This window comes from Ciconia boyciana, chromosome 2 (assembly GCF_034638445.1).
Source record: "Ciconia boyciana chromosome 2, ASM3463844v1, whole genome shotgun sequence".
Classification (NCBI taxonomy): domain Eukaryota; kingdom Metazoa; phylum Chordata; class Aves; order Ciconiiformes; family Ciconiidae; genus Ciconia; species Ciconia boyciana.
Window position 1 is genome coordinate 48,504,344 of NC_132935.1, and position 18,598 is coordinate 48,522,941.

Genomic DNA, 18,598 nt, shown 5'->3' on the forward strand with positions numbered 1-18,598 from the left:
AACAGTGAACATATTTTTCTGTCTTGGTGATGTTTTTGTTCTGGTCTATTCAAGACACTTTCTTAGTATGTGTTCTCTTTTCCTGTTCCCTCTGACTAGGCCTCCCCTGTCCCACCTCACACTACACAATCTCACTTCTGTTCACCTGCTGTTTCCTTTGACCCATCCCTTCCTCTGTAAAAAACAGTATTTTCAGTTAAATAAATCACATGGTTAAAGCATGGATTCGTGACTTCGTATTATCCCTTTGTACTTCTGTCCACTATCTGTCCTATCTATTTGTACACTGTCAGACTTTGAAAGCAAAATTTTGTGTGCACATTGACAGGCTTGGGAATGATACAAGTAATTAGTGAATATATATTATATTCCTTCTAATGTGCCTTCTGCCTTGTAAATAAAGATAATATTATTTGAATCCTCTTTGACTACACTATTTTTAGCAACAGATCTGGGATACAACACCCTGAGCCACTGTGTTCATTGAAGATGGGGTCATTTATCCCTCCTTAGTAGGGCAGGAAAGTCAGAGGCTGCATCAGAGGTTCTCAGTCACGGGAAAACACTACCTTGTCTTAGGACAGCACAGCCCACGAGACAGCAGAGCTGTATGAAACTAGCGTGACAGAACCAGTCCTTTGGACAGTGTCATACTGGGAGGGAACGTCACGAGAGAGAGAAATTCTAAGGACCAAATTCCTAGTCCTGGGTAAACAGAAAATGTGTACAACATGTTTTCATATACAGAGAATAAATTATCAGCACAAAAATGTAGGTTTAGAATGCAGAGCTGCTCTAATTAAAAAAAACCAACGCATTTACAATAAAAATGGATTATTTCTCACTCTGTAATGGCTACTGAAGATTGCTAACAGCCACAGGGAATTTGAATCTCTGCCAGAAATGTGAATTGAAATTTGAATCTCTGCCAGAAAGACATAATGATGGTCAGAATTTTAAAATATTTTTTAATGTCAAGTCATGTGTGAACAGGATCGGGACTTCTTCTGATCCACTTCAATGTACCAAATGTAACTTGTGTACTGTTCTGAAGTAATGGATTAAGACGAATGGGGGAGAAGCACTGTTCTTCAAAAGCACCCATGTGGAGGTCGTACTTAATAGCATCTGTGAAAACATTATTTTGGAATAGCTCTGAGGAATTTCCAAATGTGGATAAGTCATAAATATTTGCAGAATGTTGGCCTTCACCTTGTTCTAAAAATCTATCAAAGCCAAAATATTTTTTTCTGCAATATTTAGTAGCTTTTGGATAACATTCCCAGGACTTAATCCTGAAAAACAGTGAGTTGTATGGCCTATTAGTTTTTTTTCTTACTGCCTACTTTGAATTAATAACTAATTTTTCTTTCACAGAGGAAGCTGTTGACCCAGTTGATGTAGATTAACGAGTTAACACTAATTTCCAAATTACTGAATTTGTTAGGGAAGACAATTAGATGTTATTTTTCGAGTTTTATTTGGTTTTCAATTAGGATGTATTAATTCTGTAATATCTACTATAAAAATAACCTCATCTTCCTCTTGCCTTTTTTAAAAGGTTCTTATAAATGAAGATTTACCATGGAAATTAGTTGCACATAAAGAGTACTTCTGGCAGTGGGAGAAACAATGAGGCTTGGTTTCTTACGCCTTTGTAAATCACGCATCTGAAAAATGTGTGCTCTCCCATTGAATCTAAGCAATAACAACATCTCTGCCTCTGACATTTGCATTTAGGAAGGAGTGATTTCGTGTTTTAAGTTTTCCCTCAGAATAAGCTCTCTCCTGTACTTACCTGGCTCACTTCAGTAATTTGTAAAAACTTCCTGCTTCTGACAGGCCTGTCAAATCTCAGAAATCGGCTAATGATTTCCAAACATTACTGTTGAAATCATGCTCTATTACAGTCTTGTGAAGCCTTGATTTCCAAAGACATAATGGCTTTTTTGTGATGTTTACAAGCCCTGTCCTAAGGACTGTCCCTGACAGCATGTTAAAACCCAAACCTCCTTCAGTACTCCATATTTGTAAAGAACATATTCAAAATGACCCATTCTTAATTGTCACTGATCATCACTGTTGTCTTCCTTCCATGTCACTTCCTTACTGAGGTTACACATGTAAAAAGCAGGACTTTGTATAATACCATGCTTTAATAGGCGAATCTCGAAAATGAAGCTATTTTGCATGATTTTCATTTCATGCATACAACTGAACAGGTCCGCCAGAGAAACCCTAAAATAACTCTACTTTCCAACCATTCTGGCTTTTTTAAAAAAAATAAAAACTCCAGAACTGTTCTTCCGGGGGGGGGGGGAGGGCTGATAGTTCTGCATTAAAACCCCCCTGAACTCTTACCGCCTAGCAAACCTCTGCAAAACGCTGACTGATCCAACTTCCCCCTCCTCCTGCACCTCGCTCAATAAGCAGTGCCTCCGCCGGACGAAAAGCCGGCCCCGCCTGCCCAGTCACGGCGGGGGTGTGTGCCGGTGGGGCGGGGCGGCTGGCACCCCGGGCGCTGAGCCCCGAGCCACGGCGCGGGCAGGGGGAGCGCAGCGGTAGGGAGCGGGGGCCAACCGCCAGCCCTCGGCCTGCCGCAGACCAACTTCCCGGCGCCAGGGCGACCGCCCGCGCGCTGCTGCCCGCCGCCTCAGCCAGGCGCGGCCGTTGGCGGCGGTTGGCGGCGCCTCCGCGCGCCCACCCCCTCGGAACGCACCAACGGCCCGTGAGGGGGGGAAAGCACACAAACCCACCCCCGCCCGGGCACCGTCGCCTCCCCCTTCTCGGCCGCTTCCGCCCGTGCGCGCCCCGCCCCGGCCCCGCCCCTTTCGGCCAATCACATGAGGGAGCGCGGGGGCCGCCGGGAGCGGGCGCTCCCCGAGGGGTTCGGCTGAGGCGCAACATGGCGGCGCGGGCCAGTTGCTGAGCGGTCGGTGGCCGCGGCGGCGGGGCAGGCGGCTGGAGCAGGAGCCGCGGGGAGGCAGCGGCGGGCTGACGGACGGACGTGGGAGGAAGCCGGCGGGGCCGGGCGGAGAAGAGCGGAGGAAGGTGGCGGGGCCGGCTCGGGCCCCCGGGCGGCGGCGGCGATGGCCCAGTGCGTGCAGTCGGTGCAGGAGTTCATCCAGGACTCGTTCGTGCCCTTGGTGGCCGCGCTCTGCAGCGAGGAGGCGGAGAGGCTCACCCGCAAGAACAGCCTGAGCTTCGCCGAGCTGGTGAAGCCCTTCTGCCGCCTCACCTCGGAAGGTCGGTGCCGGGAGCGGAGCGGGGCGCGGGGCTTGTTTACACGGGGCGGGGAAGGCGGCGCCGCCGCTCCCTTCCGCCCGGCGGCGGCCCGGGGGGCGAGGGGTCCCGCCGGGCCTGCCGGAGCGGCTGTCGCCGCCCCTCCTCTGCCCGGCGAGGCTGAGCCGAGCGGAGACGGGAGGCGAGACGCCTTCCCCCGGGCCGTGGCGGCGGCCGCTCGGTCGGGTGTTGCCCGGAGCCGTGACAGGCTTTGCCGGGGTTGCCCCAGGTGGCTGCTAAGTCTGTGTGATTTTATTCGACCTATTCTTCTCTGTGGAGCCTTGGAAGTTAGGCTTCTCCTGGAGACATCACAGAGCACGCGGATGAAGAGAAAGGTGTCTGCAAATCTAGCTCTTCCAAACGGATTTTTCTTTCTTTAAAACGACTTTACTGTTATCTGGCTTATACTTGTACCTGACTCTTGCTCTTCTTGGATTTCACGCTTGTGGTAAGGCTGTTAGTAAAGTACCTAGTCGTTGAAAGCATGGCCAGGCTTTCAGAAACATTAATTGTAATTTCAGTTGCAAGTCTTTGCTTTCTCTCACCTGTAGTTTTATCGTATATAGTTTTTTGTTGATGTTTCTCTGAGTAAGACCTGTGCAAAGAGAAGGTGGGAATTGAGCTGGTTATGTGGTGTAGGTGAAATGACCATGTAAAGTAGCAGCAAAACTGGAAACAGACCACTTAAGAGAAACAACAGGATTCTTTTACTGTAATGCTTTAACTTACTATCTGGATTTTTTTTTTAAATTTAACTAAGCTGTGCTTTCCAAGCCACTGTTTATCAGAATAGTATGCAGGACCACAGCTGGAATAGAACTGCTTGTCAGAATAGCAATGCAGTGACATTTTGTCAGATTTGGTTTCTGACAGACTCTTAGCTCAGACTTCAGTCTCTTCATGTCATGTGTTGAGGAAACAGTGCAAGAAAATGAAGCTTGTACTGTCACTTGAGTTAGATTTTTGCATTGCTATTTAAAGGCACTAACTTAAAAGCTAGTATGTGTTAAAATCTGCCTTAATTCTGTGGTAAGTCTTAATAAATTATTAACCATAACTTGTTGATAAATGTTTTTCCCTTTGTTTAGCAACACATATGAGCTGTGTGAGAATGCAGCAGAGATAAAAATAATAAATGCAGAAGCTCACATCCTTGGACTTCTGAAGTTACTTAAATATTTCTTTAGGTTCTTTGGTGAAAGGCTTTAAAAATGTATCTAGCAAACAAAGCCAGGCAGACTATTCAAAATTAAGCATTCACTCTGAAGAATACTTTATTCTGTTGTTGCTTAGTTGTAACTATTTTTGTTCCAACTATTGTAACAGTTAAGGAACTTGCAAACCTGAATCATCCTCAGTGTTGCCCGTGTGAATGTAGACCTCTGTAGTATGTCGATGCTTAAAACCAAACCAGTCCTCACCCTCTTTTAATAAAGGAGTTAGTTGTAGCTAAAGATTAGACTCCCTCCCTTGATATAATGTAGGACTTTGAGCTTATTACTTGAGAGACTGATACTGACTCAATTTCTGCATTCTTCTAAAAACTTGTGAAGGAAAGCTCCACTGTTTGAGTTTCATAATTTTGTAGTAATTTTTGATGTTTCTGTAGTTGGTCTTCTGCAAGCTCTGTTGTGTAATAGTATAAATGAACACCCTCATGAAATGCATCTAAATCCCCATGGTACAGTTTTAATTTCCTGATTTTGCAGCTGTGGCCATTGTGATGAATCTTTGAGAAGGGGCATCCTTGCTGTTCCATGTAGGCTGCTGAGCTTTGACAGCCTGGAACATCCTGTTCAAAACCTGACCCGAGGGTCAGAGAACCAAGAAGCTGAAGCTTGGTACAGTGGGGTTTGTTGCTGCACTATTCTGTGTATTCTGATTCAACAGGCCACAAGCCTGACTGCAGTTCTTCACTTCAAGTGTGACTTCCTTTTCTAGCTTCATGGAAAAAATGTTACTGCATGCTATATGTAACTTCTTGTGGTGAAAGCCAGTGTGCATGAGGGTAGGGAAAGCGGTACTAGGCATTTTCTTCAGGCAGAAGAGTAGTTCAGTGCAATAAAATTTCTTGTGAGTTTGGTAAGCAATTTCTCTAGCTCCAGAATTTGTGGAGCTCTGTGGTAGGGAAACATGCTTGTTGGAGTCTGCACAGTGTTGCGTAGTGATAGTGACACTGTTAACTGTATCCTGTGCACAAGACCTGGAAACATAGGATAAGTTCTTAAATTGCGCTACCTTAATAGGTTTGACCAGACTTAGCAGTAAAATTTTTCCATGGTGCTTTTCATGTCCAATTAAGAGGAAGAGAGGCATGATTAATGATCTGATTATGGTACAGCAGAATGTGCGTTCATGTACCTGCCTCCACAACTGTGTTTCACTGCTTATGATTGTTTTGATGTCTTCACTTGTTAAGCACAGTTTTTCTTAAGGGACCATGAAATGCTGTCCTTTTTTTAGTAATACTCCTGTCTTTACTTAGTGGCTATTTCATTGAATTTGTAATGTTAAATTGGGTTGATTAGTAGTTAATTTCTTTAGAAATAAGCTGTCCCTTGTTACTTGTGCAAAACTTTAAAGTACATGCATTACTTCCTGAACTCTCCTATAATTTGAAGAGCTCAGTCACTGGTTTGCTACTGCATTTTTAGAGTGCTGTTACACTACAGATTTTTCTCTGAAGTTTAGGATTTACATAGCTTATGAGCCTGCTGAAGGCTGCATGTTCATCAGTGTTCTTGGTTAGAGAAGCAGTGCAGTTATGAAATGAATCTCCTGATTTATATGCAAAACCGTTTTGATACACAAACTAAGCTGAGCTTTCTACCGTGTGTGTATCAATCATCCTTCACATGTTAACAGAGATGTGAAGGTCCAGACCACTGCTTGATTCTTCAAGTAGTGTTAAACCACATGCTGCTTGTGGTTGTTCAGTCCAAGGAGACCAGATTATATCTAATTTCAAGTAGAACCCCACAAACATACGTAATGTAGATGGGGAGGGGGAGGGGGCTCTGCACTAATCAGTGTTAATCTACTCATCAACTTCTGCCTATCAGCGACTTGATAATGTTGGTGTAGCCAAAAATACCCTTGCAGTATAGTGAATTGTGATGGTAGGAAATCCCGAGCACAGGTTCAAAGTGCTCTGTACTGTGATTTTTAGCTTCTTGACTTTCATAAGTAAGTCTCTCTTTGTTATTGAAGGAGAAATGGTTAAAAAGTGAGAGAACAACTTTACTGTCCTGGTAAGTGTTGACTTTAGAAGAAAACAAAAACAAAACCCTCCCCAAACTTCCATTTTATTTTGATGAAGGAAACCAAAAGTATATTGTGGATTTTATACCTTCATGTTTATTCTCAAAGTGGTGGTCTTTCTTAACTATTATTTTTGTTAGTAACAATGGATGCCTAATTTAACAAATGTTTATATTGTATAGGTAGGTTTTCTTTAAAATAGCATCCTGTTTTTAAGAATCTTTAAAAATACTATCTGAACTAATACTGCCTTGGTGGGAGGGAGAATTACAGTGTACACTTCAACTAGCAAGTGTCACTAAGATAGCTTTGGTTACTCTTAAACCAAAGTGTTTTATGTCTTAAAGGGGAGCTTCTGATAACTGTATCTGATTCTAAGCCTTAAATACGTGCTGGAATTAAGGGGGTGTAATGGGAACACTGCATTTATTTGAGTTTGATGTTAGGAATTCTTTGTTCATGAGTATTTTAGTCAACATCTGCATATTTTCAACTTCTGACGAAAGATATTGTTCTAATATATGTTACTATTCCCACTTTTGGCAAAATACTTTCTGAAATGATCTTATGAACACTTGAAGGAAATGTATAACACTAGAAACTTTTTATTAGGGATTAAGGCAAGAGCTTTGTGGGGTTCCAAGTATGTCCTTTATGTCAGTTCTTAGCATTCTACATATGCCAGAAATATCACCTGTGTCCTGTATGAAAATGTGTTTGTTCTTCATTATTATGGCTATTATATTTTAGGAGAGACACCAAGGATGAGTTTGTGTTATAGCTGCACTGGTAAAGGCAGACTGGTTTCTTACTTGTCTGTCCCTCCCACTTCCTTTACATTTGATCTTTTCAGTAATCATGTGGCAGCAGAGTTGATAATTTACCTATATGATAAGATGGGGAAAAAAAATTCCCCCTCTTCAGCTTTCTGATAGAAGTGCTGAACTGGATGAATTAAGTTTAGCCAGCACAATTGCCCTCCTCTGTGTTGATACAACCTTATGATGAACCAGTTCAATCTGAAACTTACAGCTGAAAAAACCCACAGATTTTTAGGTCGTTTTGGGCAGGATCAGTTCTGTAAACTGCTTCATTGTGTTTCCCCATGAGCTTCAGTGCTGGCTAAAGGTTGGGAGTGAATGTGTGACTGAGGAGGGTAGAACTACACCGGTCCAGACCTGAACTGCGATAGAAATCTACTTTAACAGCTAAGATGGACTGTAAACACATCTAGTGTGGTCTGGCTCGGGCTGCGTAGTTGTTACTTCTGAAAAGGCTTGTCGAAAAGGTGTGGAGTGCTCTCCAGGCTGGAGGGGACTGAAAACTCGGTTTCAGACCTTCACGGTGTGAATTTTGTGGCTAGTTGCAGGATGAAGAGAAGAACAAGAATTTTCCTTTGTGCTGCCCTTTATATGCTCTACAGTGGCTTGTGAAAATAAAATGCAAAGGAGTCGAGGGCTGTACTGTGGGGCACGTGGTAGCCATACTCAATGTGTCCTGCCTTCACTTAACAGTCTGGCTTGCTTGGTGGTGCTTGTGGTTTGAAGTAAGGAAAATGACATGAAAAATCAGAGCAGACCCAGAATTGTAATGTCTGTTGAAAATGTCATGAATACTTTTTTAAAAACAGATGGCTTGAGGGAGCTATTTTCACAAAGATTCTACAAAGGGAGCTCTGCGTTTACGAGTCATGTGAAGCTCAAATTATTGCTTATGGTAAAATGTAACTTTGTAAGATACAAAAGAGATTGCAGCCCAATCAAATTTTAGTGAAAAGATCACAGAGCTAGACCATAAATAGAAAGGTGGGCCAGTACACATAAGTGTAAAAACTTTTCTTGTGATTGATTTTCTTTTTTTTTTTTTGCTTTTCAGGAGACTCAGACTTTTTTTTTAAAAACAACAAAACCACCAGAACAAAACAAAAGCAGGGACTTCAGGAATAAAAGCAATTGCATATCATTAAAGAAAAAGTGAAATTTGCCTGTGATTTTTTTTAAATATATAGAAAATAAAAGCACCTTAAGTATAGCTGTCACAGTTATATGGAATTTCAACTTTAACTTTCAGTTAAATACTGTTGTTTGTTAATCATCTTGCTGCCTTGTCCTTTAGGCTTGGTATTGACCTCTTTGTGTGGGCTTGGGACTCTTTCTTTGATGGTATTTTCTGTCTGATGGCTTTCTCAGAGAAGTTGGTCTTAATGGGAGGAAAATATCTTTTGGATAAGTAACATAAAGCCAGAACAGTGTCAATTACTGTGTGCTAATAATGTAAGGCTGGTATCACCCTTTTAAAGGCTCATTTTATTAATGAATCTGTTTCTTTTTTGTAATATTATTTTCACTGGTAACAGTCTACTTCACTTTTTCTAAATAAGCAACCTCTCCATGCCAACAACTCACATGTTTGCCAGCTGTTTGTAGTTCTATCATAAACACTAGGTCCATGGACACTTTCACTGCATTCTTGGGATTTTTTTGAGGCTGCATGCAGTAATCCACTATTTGTCAAGCAAAACTCATGCATAATTCTGAAATCAATATTTAATACTCATAAGACATTTTCTGGTTTTTAAACAAGCATTTAAAAATGAATCTTGAATGATGGTGTTACTAACATTGACTTTATTTTTAGTTGATTGATTTTAACCAAAAGTTTGTTACTAAAGACATGTAACTTCAATAACATTCTTTTAAGATACTTCAGTGGTGTGATGCTGTTTGGAGAACAGGAGAGTTCTAAAACCATTTCTTTAAAAAACAAACAAACTTAAGATAATCACACTGTAGTATTAAAAATGAAAGCATATGTTCATTTTGGATGAACTGATATGATGTGATCCCTGTCAAGTTTCTTGAACGCTATTATTATGTACTGGGGTTTTTTTTGAAACTGGTGACTCCTTGGAACGTGAGATGTTATGTGAAATCCATATGCGGTTACTATAGGCTTTCTGTGCAAGCTGAGTATGTTCCACAAGGAAGGGGGTGCAGCAGTGTAGGGCATGGGTTTCAAGCACTTTGTTACTCTGAGTGGATATTCTTATAAGCTAAGATCCGATGCTACATTTTCATCAGTCTGCCTGGATGAGCCTAATGTTGAACGTGGAGTGGGGGGAAGGCAAGAATGAAAAACTACTTCATTTTTGATACTCAAGTATTATGGACTGTGATCTAAAATTGATAGAGAGGTTTAGTGAAGAAAGTAATCTTTAAAGAAAAAGAAAAATCTGTTGGAGAAATACTAATTTATGGTAAATGTTTTAACTGTTATATTCCTCAACAAAGCCCTTTTTTTTCTTTTTTAGTTCACATGAGAGATCCTAATAATCAGCTTCACATAATTAAAAATTTGAAGATTGCTGTCAACAACATTATCACTCACCCACCTCAGCCCAGTGCCATTCGAAAACTATTGAATGATGTTGTGTCTGTCAGTCAGCCTGCTGAAGGACTAGTAGCTAATGTGATCACAGCTGGAGATTATGATCTCAACATTAGTGGTAGGTAATGATATTGTATTTTTAATAACTTAAATTGGAATTTACTGTAAGGTTTCTAACTTTGATTTCAACTTCATGGCATGTATTAAAATTAGTCTTAGAGTTGATCAGTTTTGAGTCATTGTTTTTACTGAAACTTTAGAGTTATCAAATAGTTATGGTTTTATATAATGCTAAAAGAGTGGTTGAACTTTAATAATTCTTAATTTAATGTTGTAATGTTGTAATTGCAGCTTAATGTTGTAATTCTTCTGAACTTGTGTTAAATCTTGATATTTTCATGTAGAAAATACTCATGCTTTGGTTGTGTTAATAGCTCATCAGATGAGAGGTTTTCTTGTTACAAAACTGATATACTGACTTGTTACACTTGGCTGAATAAATATCAGAACTTATTTATAATGTTGGTAGTAATGTACAGCTTTATGTTGAAGTTAGTCCTCCTGGCTTCTTTTGTTGTTCTTTTTACTTACTGGTTAATTCATAGAGTTCGTAAAGCTGTCGTAAAAAGTTTAGGGAAAAAAGGTTTTGAGGAAAGGTGTGTGATTCCTTGTCTTGTTTTTTTTGCCATGAAACTCAGTGCTTCATATTTCACTGTCAAAATGGCTAGAATATTCTAAAAATGTTTTTTTCACATCTCAAAGGAATAAGGCATTGTGAATAATACTAAATGAGACCTGATCTTGAGAGCTGAAAAGATTAAACTCCTCCCAATTAAGACCCTAATCCATGAAAGCCTTTGAGTACATAATTAATTCAAAGCATGTATGCATTGCCCTATTTAAACACGAGTGATTTATTGTACTTAAAGTACAGCATGCAGTGAGGAATTTGGCTCTGCTATAGCAAAAGACTGATGAAACTTCATAAGGAGTAATAACTGATGTTGTTTTAGTATGTTGATGATGAAAAATTGCATAATTCTACATCTTTGATACCTAATTTACAAGCCACATCCTCAACTTGATGTGAAATATTGATAGTAAAGGAAAAGACATGAGCCTGGAAATTCTAATTTTTGAGAGCTACTGGAAACTGCACCCTTTTTCAGTTTCTCTGCCCTTGTTTATTTATGAAATTGGTGAGTTGCCTTTTTTGTGAAATTTTTTTGGGAGAGAAAGTCTGCTTCAATTCTAGAGATTGGAAGACCCTAAGAAAGCAGAATGGTTTCAGTGAAGAGACTTTTCCGTAACATTTCTAATGATCTCAATTTAGAAGTGAGGTATTAGAAGAAGGGAAAAAAAATAGTGGCTATATCAAGCCATGCTTTGTAGTTGTAGAAGCAAACAACTCTCCTTTTGTTTTCCTTATTTCCTTATTTTCCTTATTTGCTGCTGGAGCTTCAGATGTACAAATTATACTTGACTGTCTTGTGTCTCTCAGTGATTAGTGTCTTATTTCCATTCAGACTGGCTATATGCTTATTTGACAGAAGGAGAGATGTATAAGCTGTTTAAGATCATACAGAAGGACAAAATCATGTAACAACTTTGTAGTTTTATGGTACCCTGTTTTAGGGCTTTATCGCAAAATACTGCCACAGTGTTCTTGATGATGAAACTTGGATCCCATTACATTGTAGGAGGACGTGAGAAAGTCCCTAGCTTGTCAGGCAGAGTTCCTTTTCTACTTAGAAAACGGAGTATTTACTAAGAAACTTAGTTTTTTCAACTTTCTTAGAGCATTTTATTGAAAAACCAATGGAAGCATTAATTCCTGGCAACAAAACATAGTATTTTGGCATGGAAATGTGAAATACTCTAATCCGTTCTTTAATTTGCTCTTTTTCTTTTGGTGAATTAGTTTTCTAGGATAGCAATATTAAAACATTTCCTTAATATTTAATGATTATCAAGTGCAGTCTATTTTGAAGGAAGACACAAACATTGTTTAAGAAGCTCATGCATGAGTGTTTCTGGCACTGGGATCATGATCCTGCTCTTTTTTTTTTTTTAGAAAAGTTTTGAAACTGCTGTGGTGAATTGGTTTAATTGTTTGTAATCCTTCCTTGTTACACTTGCTTAATAGTCTCATAGTTCCATAATCTTCTCGTACTGAGACCTGGTTGATTGCTGAAAGGGTGCTTACGTTCAGCCATGCCTGCTTCTCCCATGTACTGGTGCATGTGGGAGTGAGGAAGAATGATCCCACTAAAGACTTAAATTTTTTCTTTTCTCAAATAAGTTTTCAGCTGGATCACTTCCCTGGCTATGTTTGTTCAGGGCTGCATGATGCTAATGCTGGCATACAGCAATGCAGGAATGATGGAGGTAAGGGAGAATGTTGGGGAAACCACTTTCAGCAGCTAACATCTTCAGTTACTTTAACTGTAGTACTACAGGCTGAGAAATCTCAGAAATTAGTGTCTTACATTTATAGTGTCTTCCAACTAGAAAGATACTTTTTTCTAGAAAGATAGAAATAATATCTAAATATGACTTAATTTCTTACTACTTTATAGATTTCCATTTTTATTCAAGCCCAGAATTTGGGCTGAACCAGAAATTAATATTGAATTCTATTAAAGTACACTGTCAAATGTTGAGGAGCCTGAAATGTTCATGATTAAGGTTAGCTGGAATCAAATATCTTCAGTCCCTGATGGGCCTGCATGGCATAGATTTTCTACTTCATGCTACCAGAGTGTAAAAGCCAATAGTGTGTTTTCACCTGACCCTTTTTAGTATAATAATATCATGTTTTTTCTATCAGATCGCTCAGTTAAAGCTAGTGTTCCTTGGTACAGTAATTGGAAAGAGACACTGATGGAACTGAACACATCCACGTTTTATTCAGGTATTTTTTTGTGGTTGGTGCCAATTTGCCAAATTGCCCTTTACTCCTTTTCCATGTGCCCCATCCACCTTTCCTTACCATCTGCTACAACTGTTTAGCACTTTTCTTGGCGTAGATGTGTGTTCCTCCATTTTTTCCCCCCTCAATTAAAAACTGTTGGTGATGGTTGTTTAATTTTTCTTTTAGTCACATTTCTACTCCTGTTAATCTAAATCAATTGGTCTTTCCATACAGTCAATAAGTGCAGAATGGTGGTGGGAAATGACCTGATGCTGTAAAAGCACTGTCTTGTTTGATCCTATGGAACTGTATACTGTCACTGTTCTGTATTTCAAATGTAAATATTTTCTGCTTCTCTAGAAAACTTCCTTCTCAGGGGATAGTAGGGCTTTTCAAATTGGAACTAAAGTGCTGACTGTACTTAGAGCACATATGCCTCTGCTATACTGACATTCTTTCTGGAGTGTGACTCTCTTAGGGGAAAAAAAAAGCTTTCTAATACATTTTCACCTGGTTTATAAGACTTATTGCTACTGAAACGCATTGGTTATTGACCTCCCAACTTACACTGAAGCTCTGTGTTGTGGTCTGTAAGAGCCAGATTTTGATGTTTTTCAGTTTTAGATGTTAACCAAGTTTATGCCTTTGGTTAGTAATAGCTATCCTTTCAATAGTGTCTGTTCAGATGCTGCTAAATGCCTTCCTTTCTGAATGTGCTAGAGTACTGTTATCTGGGAAGTTCATCTTGGTCAGTCAGGTAGCTAAAAAGTACAAAACCTCATGAAGCAGACTTTTTTCATTCTTAAGCTGTTATGTATGAATCTTACTTACCAGTTTTTTTTCTTGACAGTTTCTGAACGCTTTAACAAGTTTGCCTAAACTTCAATTCTGCTTGTTTAGTATACTGGAAACACATTACTGGAAAAATGCAAAACATATAGGTCTGTGTACCTAAATGACAGTGTTGCTATGCACTGCTATAACATGTGTTACAAAATGTTCCATCTGTAAACATTTTTTTCAAATACTGTTTTTGCTTTGAATATGGTGCACGTTTATTATTTTAACCATCTACTATATATGGTCACAACCCTGTAAATGCGCTTGAGTGAATACTGTTAATGTATGTTGTGGCTGTGTAGAGGGAATCCAGTTGTCTTTGCAGCCACTTTCAAGGTTCTTAATAGGCTGAATGAGAAGGGGGGATGACAATGGGGACACACACTCCACAAAACAAAGTAGTACTTCCCTGTTTGTAGCTGTGTCAGATTGTAAAAAAACTTTTTTTGCTGTGGTTCAGCTGTAAAACAAATGGAAAACTGAAAACAGAGCTTGAAACTAAAATGAGGTTGAAATTTCTGCCTTAAGTAGTTTAGCATTGTTTGGTTTGAACCTGAGCTACTACAAGGCTTTGTTATACTTGTGAAAAATATGCATATGAGTCACTTTCTCATGGTTTGTTTTTAATAACAAGCTGTGTTTTCCTTAATTTAAATAGTTGGCATATTTACATGTAGGACTTAGTAAAATCAAGAGGTTTTTATACCCTAGATGAGTGCTCAGAGAGCAGTTGCTAGAAAGGCTATAATCAACAGCTAAAAGCTTGCCTCCTATTGATCATTTTTTATGCAAGATGTGCTGACTGCTAGACTGAGTTCAGTTGTGAAGTGTGACTGTGTCTGACTTCTGTGTGGATGAAGCTGATGGCCTGACAATGTAGGATAAACCAAAATGCATTAACTTAACGCATTAGAAGATAATTCCAACATAAAAATGAAACTCAATTTCCTGAAGCCAGCTAAGAAATCAAGGTGGTGGGTTTTTTTGGGGGGGAGGCGGGGGAGGTTTACAAAGCATTAGAAATTCTTGTGTGAGTTAAATCAAGGAATGTGTTTTCCTGGGGCCGTATAAAGAAAATAAGAAATCCTGAAGGTATTTATTAATGCATTTTTTCTGTACTAGTTATCACTTTCTAGTTTGCAGGTGAGTTTACACTGGATTCCACCTAACTTCAGTGTGAAATCACGTTATTGGAAGTGGACTAACTTTGCTCTGGGGTCTTTTTTTCCACTCGAGGGAAGGAGTTGCAGAATTAAGATGGCATAAAACAGGCTTGGAAGAAGAAATAATACTTCATTGCTTGACTGATAGTTGGAGTGGAAAGAAACAGACAAGATTAAGTTCACATGTTCTTTGGATGTCCCAGAAGTACTTGGTTTCCCTGGATTTGTTACTCTTAGAAGAATGAAATCCCTATTGTAAAAGGGCATTTGAACATAGCAGGTTAATATTATAGGACATTAATGGCACAACTCGGATCTGAGCTTTTAGCTTTTTGGATCTCTGCTTTGCCAGCTGGCAGCTGAACTGTTTATTTTAGCAGGGTAGAGGAAGGGGACTACTGTCAAACCAAGTCACAACACTTGCAAAAAGCTTTAGGCAAACTGTCAGGATAGGGTTTTGGTAATCCTTAGTTTCTCTACATACTCAAATTAATTTTGCTTCTCAGTCAATTCTTACGTCCCTAGCAGAGGCAAATTCAATGACTGTTAGAAGAATTTTTTTTCTTTCCCAAGTGTGTGCATGTGTGTTTTGAAAGGGGTGGTAAGGAGTAGTTACTCTAACAAGGACTGAATTCATGTGAGCCTACAATATTGAGGAAGTTGGTGCTTAAGATACTATTCAGTTTCACAGGATTTGATTCAGTGTTAACTGTTTCTCCCACTTGTGTGTATTTTAGATGCTTTCTCCTTAGACTGTTCCCCCTTCTTTCCCCTGCCATGCAAACCTTGTCAGAGTTTGCAAGCTTCACTTTTAGGTGTAGTCTTTCATATTTCCTTTTCATAAATGAGTAAACAGAAGTTTTGCTGAATATTCTAATTTGTCCCATCTTATTGTGTATTCCAGCTACTACTCCTTGGTTTGAGTCTTACAGAGAGTGCTTTCTTCAGTCCATGCCTGCATCAGATCATGAGTTCTTAAACCACTATGTTGCATGTATCCTTTGGTTGTTACAAACCTCTCTAGTGAAGGCTGTTACAGCTGGCTGCAGAAATGTAATGGAGACTTTGAAATTTTGTGGTAACTTGTTGCCATTATGATTTGAAATATATCTTTTTTTATATGTCTAACTATACAGACTAATTTCATAAGGGGGTCAGTTTTCTTTGTGGTTAGTGTGTTGTGGTTTTTTTTTTGAAACCAGTGTTTTTGTGTCAAACTGAACTCTAAGCTAATACCTGTAAACTAAACTTCCTCATCCTAAAACATTTTCTGCTGTAGCTCTTTAGGTATCTGTTGACTGTCTCTTATGTACAACAGAGGCTCATGTGTTTGGGATGCACCTGCTGCTGTTTATAGCTTTTTCTAGCAGATGGAGGAGGGAGGTTGGGGAGGGTGTTTGGAAAATTGGTGAACTTTGAGCTATTTTGGACAAAAAGAAGTCCGGAAAGATGCCTAAATGCTTTCACTTTTTTTTTTTTTACCAAAACTTAGGCCCAATTTGTTTGTCTACAGGGAGAATAAAGATATGCACTCTTTCATGATGTAGCTGTGTTTAGCTTTACAATAATTGTAATGCTGCAGGTTTTAGAACACTTACTCTGTTCCTAACTCTTCACTGTACTTCATAATTTCAGTATGGTGGAACAGGTATGTTAGCCATTAGAGAGAACTATTTGTGCAGAATTAACTTGGCAAAATACTGATCCTGGCCTTTGACTTCTGAATTTTGGTAGCATTTAAAGTACAACTTGTTTTCTGGCTTCTCTGAATTAATGTCATTGATTTGGTGAATAGATGTAGCAGAGCAGGATGTTCCTTATTAATGGCTGTGTAGTTGCATTGAGGTAAAAATTGAGGTAAAACACTTCTGCTTTTTACTCAGAAGATGTTGCTGTGTTTATGAATACTGCTATTGATGCTCAGGTGATTAAAGTCCTAATTTTAAGCCCAAAGTGGCTTAAAGTCCCAACTCTCACTGGAAGTTGAAAACTAAAGTACACTGGGGGTGGGTTTCAGTTGTGTTTCATACCTGAACAGTTGGTCTGTATCTAAAATCTTAAATGAACTATTAGCTATTATGTATCGGCTTAAACTTGGATTCAATGTCAGAATTGGAGCAAACTCCTGTTTCATCTCATGTTACAGATATTAGTTAACTGACTGTTTAAATAGTGGTTTTTATCGAGACTAAGGCCAAATTCTAATTGCACATACTTTTGTGGTAGTGCTTTTTACAGGCTTAAACATTGTACTCCTCTATTTTATTTTATACACTTGCTATTTTATTATATGATCAGTGTTTGTTCCTGGGTTCTTTTGGTGAATGTCCTTAACATGAATTTAGGTATGCTTGTAGTTTCTTCTAGTGAACCAGAGCCTGTGGAGCAATTTCTGAAGCTGTCTCAAGAACAACATCGAATTCAGCACAGTAGTGAATACTTATATCCCAAGTGGTTTATACCAAACACGCTCAAATACTATGTGTTACTGCATGATGTAAGCACAGGAGAAGAACAAAGGTGGGTCTTCTGCCTTCAGTGAACTTGCAGATTAACTCTTTGACTGAAATGTTTGCATTTATAAATGCTGAGATTAGACATACAACAGGATTCATTAGCTAGTATGCTGACTACTGTCAAGGCAGATTTCCTTAAGTATTATTTTTAGATCTACTTCTTGTGTTCATATAAAATGAAAAGAATCATTCCTAGCTTCTTGAGGTAGATGCTTTTTGTGCTAGCTCACTGAACTCATTCTCAAAGATTCTCAGTTTCACTCTTGCATAAAGGACTGCTTTAAAAATAGGAGACTTTTCCTTTTAATCCCTATGGATAATAGTCTAAAATAGCTTGATGCAGTACACACTTAGAATATAATTGGTTTGACATCAAGACAGGGTAAATGTTGTTTTATTTTTTCAGAGCTGACTCCATTTATGAAGAGATGAAGCAGAGGTATGGAACTCAGGGTTGCTATTTGCTGAAAATAAATTCTCGGGTGTCTAATAGAGGAACAGATGAACAGATACCAGATCCTTGGAGTCAGTACCTTCAGAAAAACACTATCCAGAACCAGGTATTATAGGATTTTAAAAACAATTTATAAGGTGCATATAAAAGCCCATTTTAGTTGTGTTAAATTTTGCCTTAATATTATGTACTTGTTCCTACAGAATGGGCTAATAGGCAGTCAAGATACTTCTAACATAGCTATGAGTTTTTGTGAGGGCATAAGATGAGTCCTCTCTAAGAACTGTCTTCTGTGCTACTTAAATTGACAGTAAGGAGCACTGAAATACTAGACTGTCTGAAATAGACTGACAGGAGCACTGAAATAATAGACTTGTGCTTTATGCACTGACAAGAGCAAGTAACCTTAGAAGTATCCTATTCGTAGTAACTTTCTACCTTCATTTAGATTCATTTTCTTCACTCTTAAAATTTGGGTTTTTTTCCAGGTCTTCTGTACTTCAATAAACAGTGTGGGTGTGTCGTTTTGTGCATGTGTGGCTTTTCTGGTAACTTCTTGCAGTCTGGTCTGTAATCTGCTAAGATGGCAAATGATAGCATGTGTTAGCTCAGACTCTTGAGTTCAATTTGCCATAAATGTCTATTTTTGGCTTCACGACCAAAAAATATTCCTTCTTGAGTTTGCTTTTGACTGACCTGCAGTTTTAACTGCATCTGATTAAAAGGCTTGTTTGTGGAATCATAGTTCTTTACCTACTAGTCCTCTTAGCTTACAGAACAC

General features: G+C 39.1%; 1 protein-coding gene across 4 annotated transcripts in view; it reads left to right on the forward strand.

Moving 5' to 3' along the window:
* Positions 1 to 2,751: 2,751 nt before the first annotated feature.
* Positions 2,752 to 18,598, forward strand: part of TRAPPC8 (trafficking protein particle complex subunit 8) — a 57,338-nt gene continuing 41,491 nt past the window's right edge. The window contains exons 1-6 of one of the 4 annotated variants that reach the window (XM_072852561.1): positions 2,752 to 3,246; positions 9,854 to 10,048; positions 12,761 to 12,844; positions 15,752 to 15,841; positions 17,193 to 17,367; positions 17,770 to 17,923. In XM_072852561.1, coding sequence (XP_072708662.1) covers positions 3,090 to 3,246; positions 9,854 to 10,048; positions 12,761 to 12,844; positions 15,752 to 15,841; positions 17,193 to 17,367; positions 17,770 to 17,923 — 855 coding nt within the window. In that variant the 5' untranslated portion in view covers positions 2,752 to 3,089. The remainder of the gene's footprint in view (positions 3,247 to 9,853; positions 10,049 to 12,760; positions 12,845 to 15,751; positions 15,842 to 17,192; positions 17,368 to 17,769; positions 17,924 to 18,598) is intronic. The other 3 variants (XM_072852562.1, XM_072852563.1, XM_072852564.1) reach the window with 3 other exon arrangements.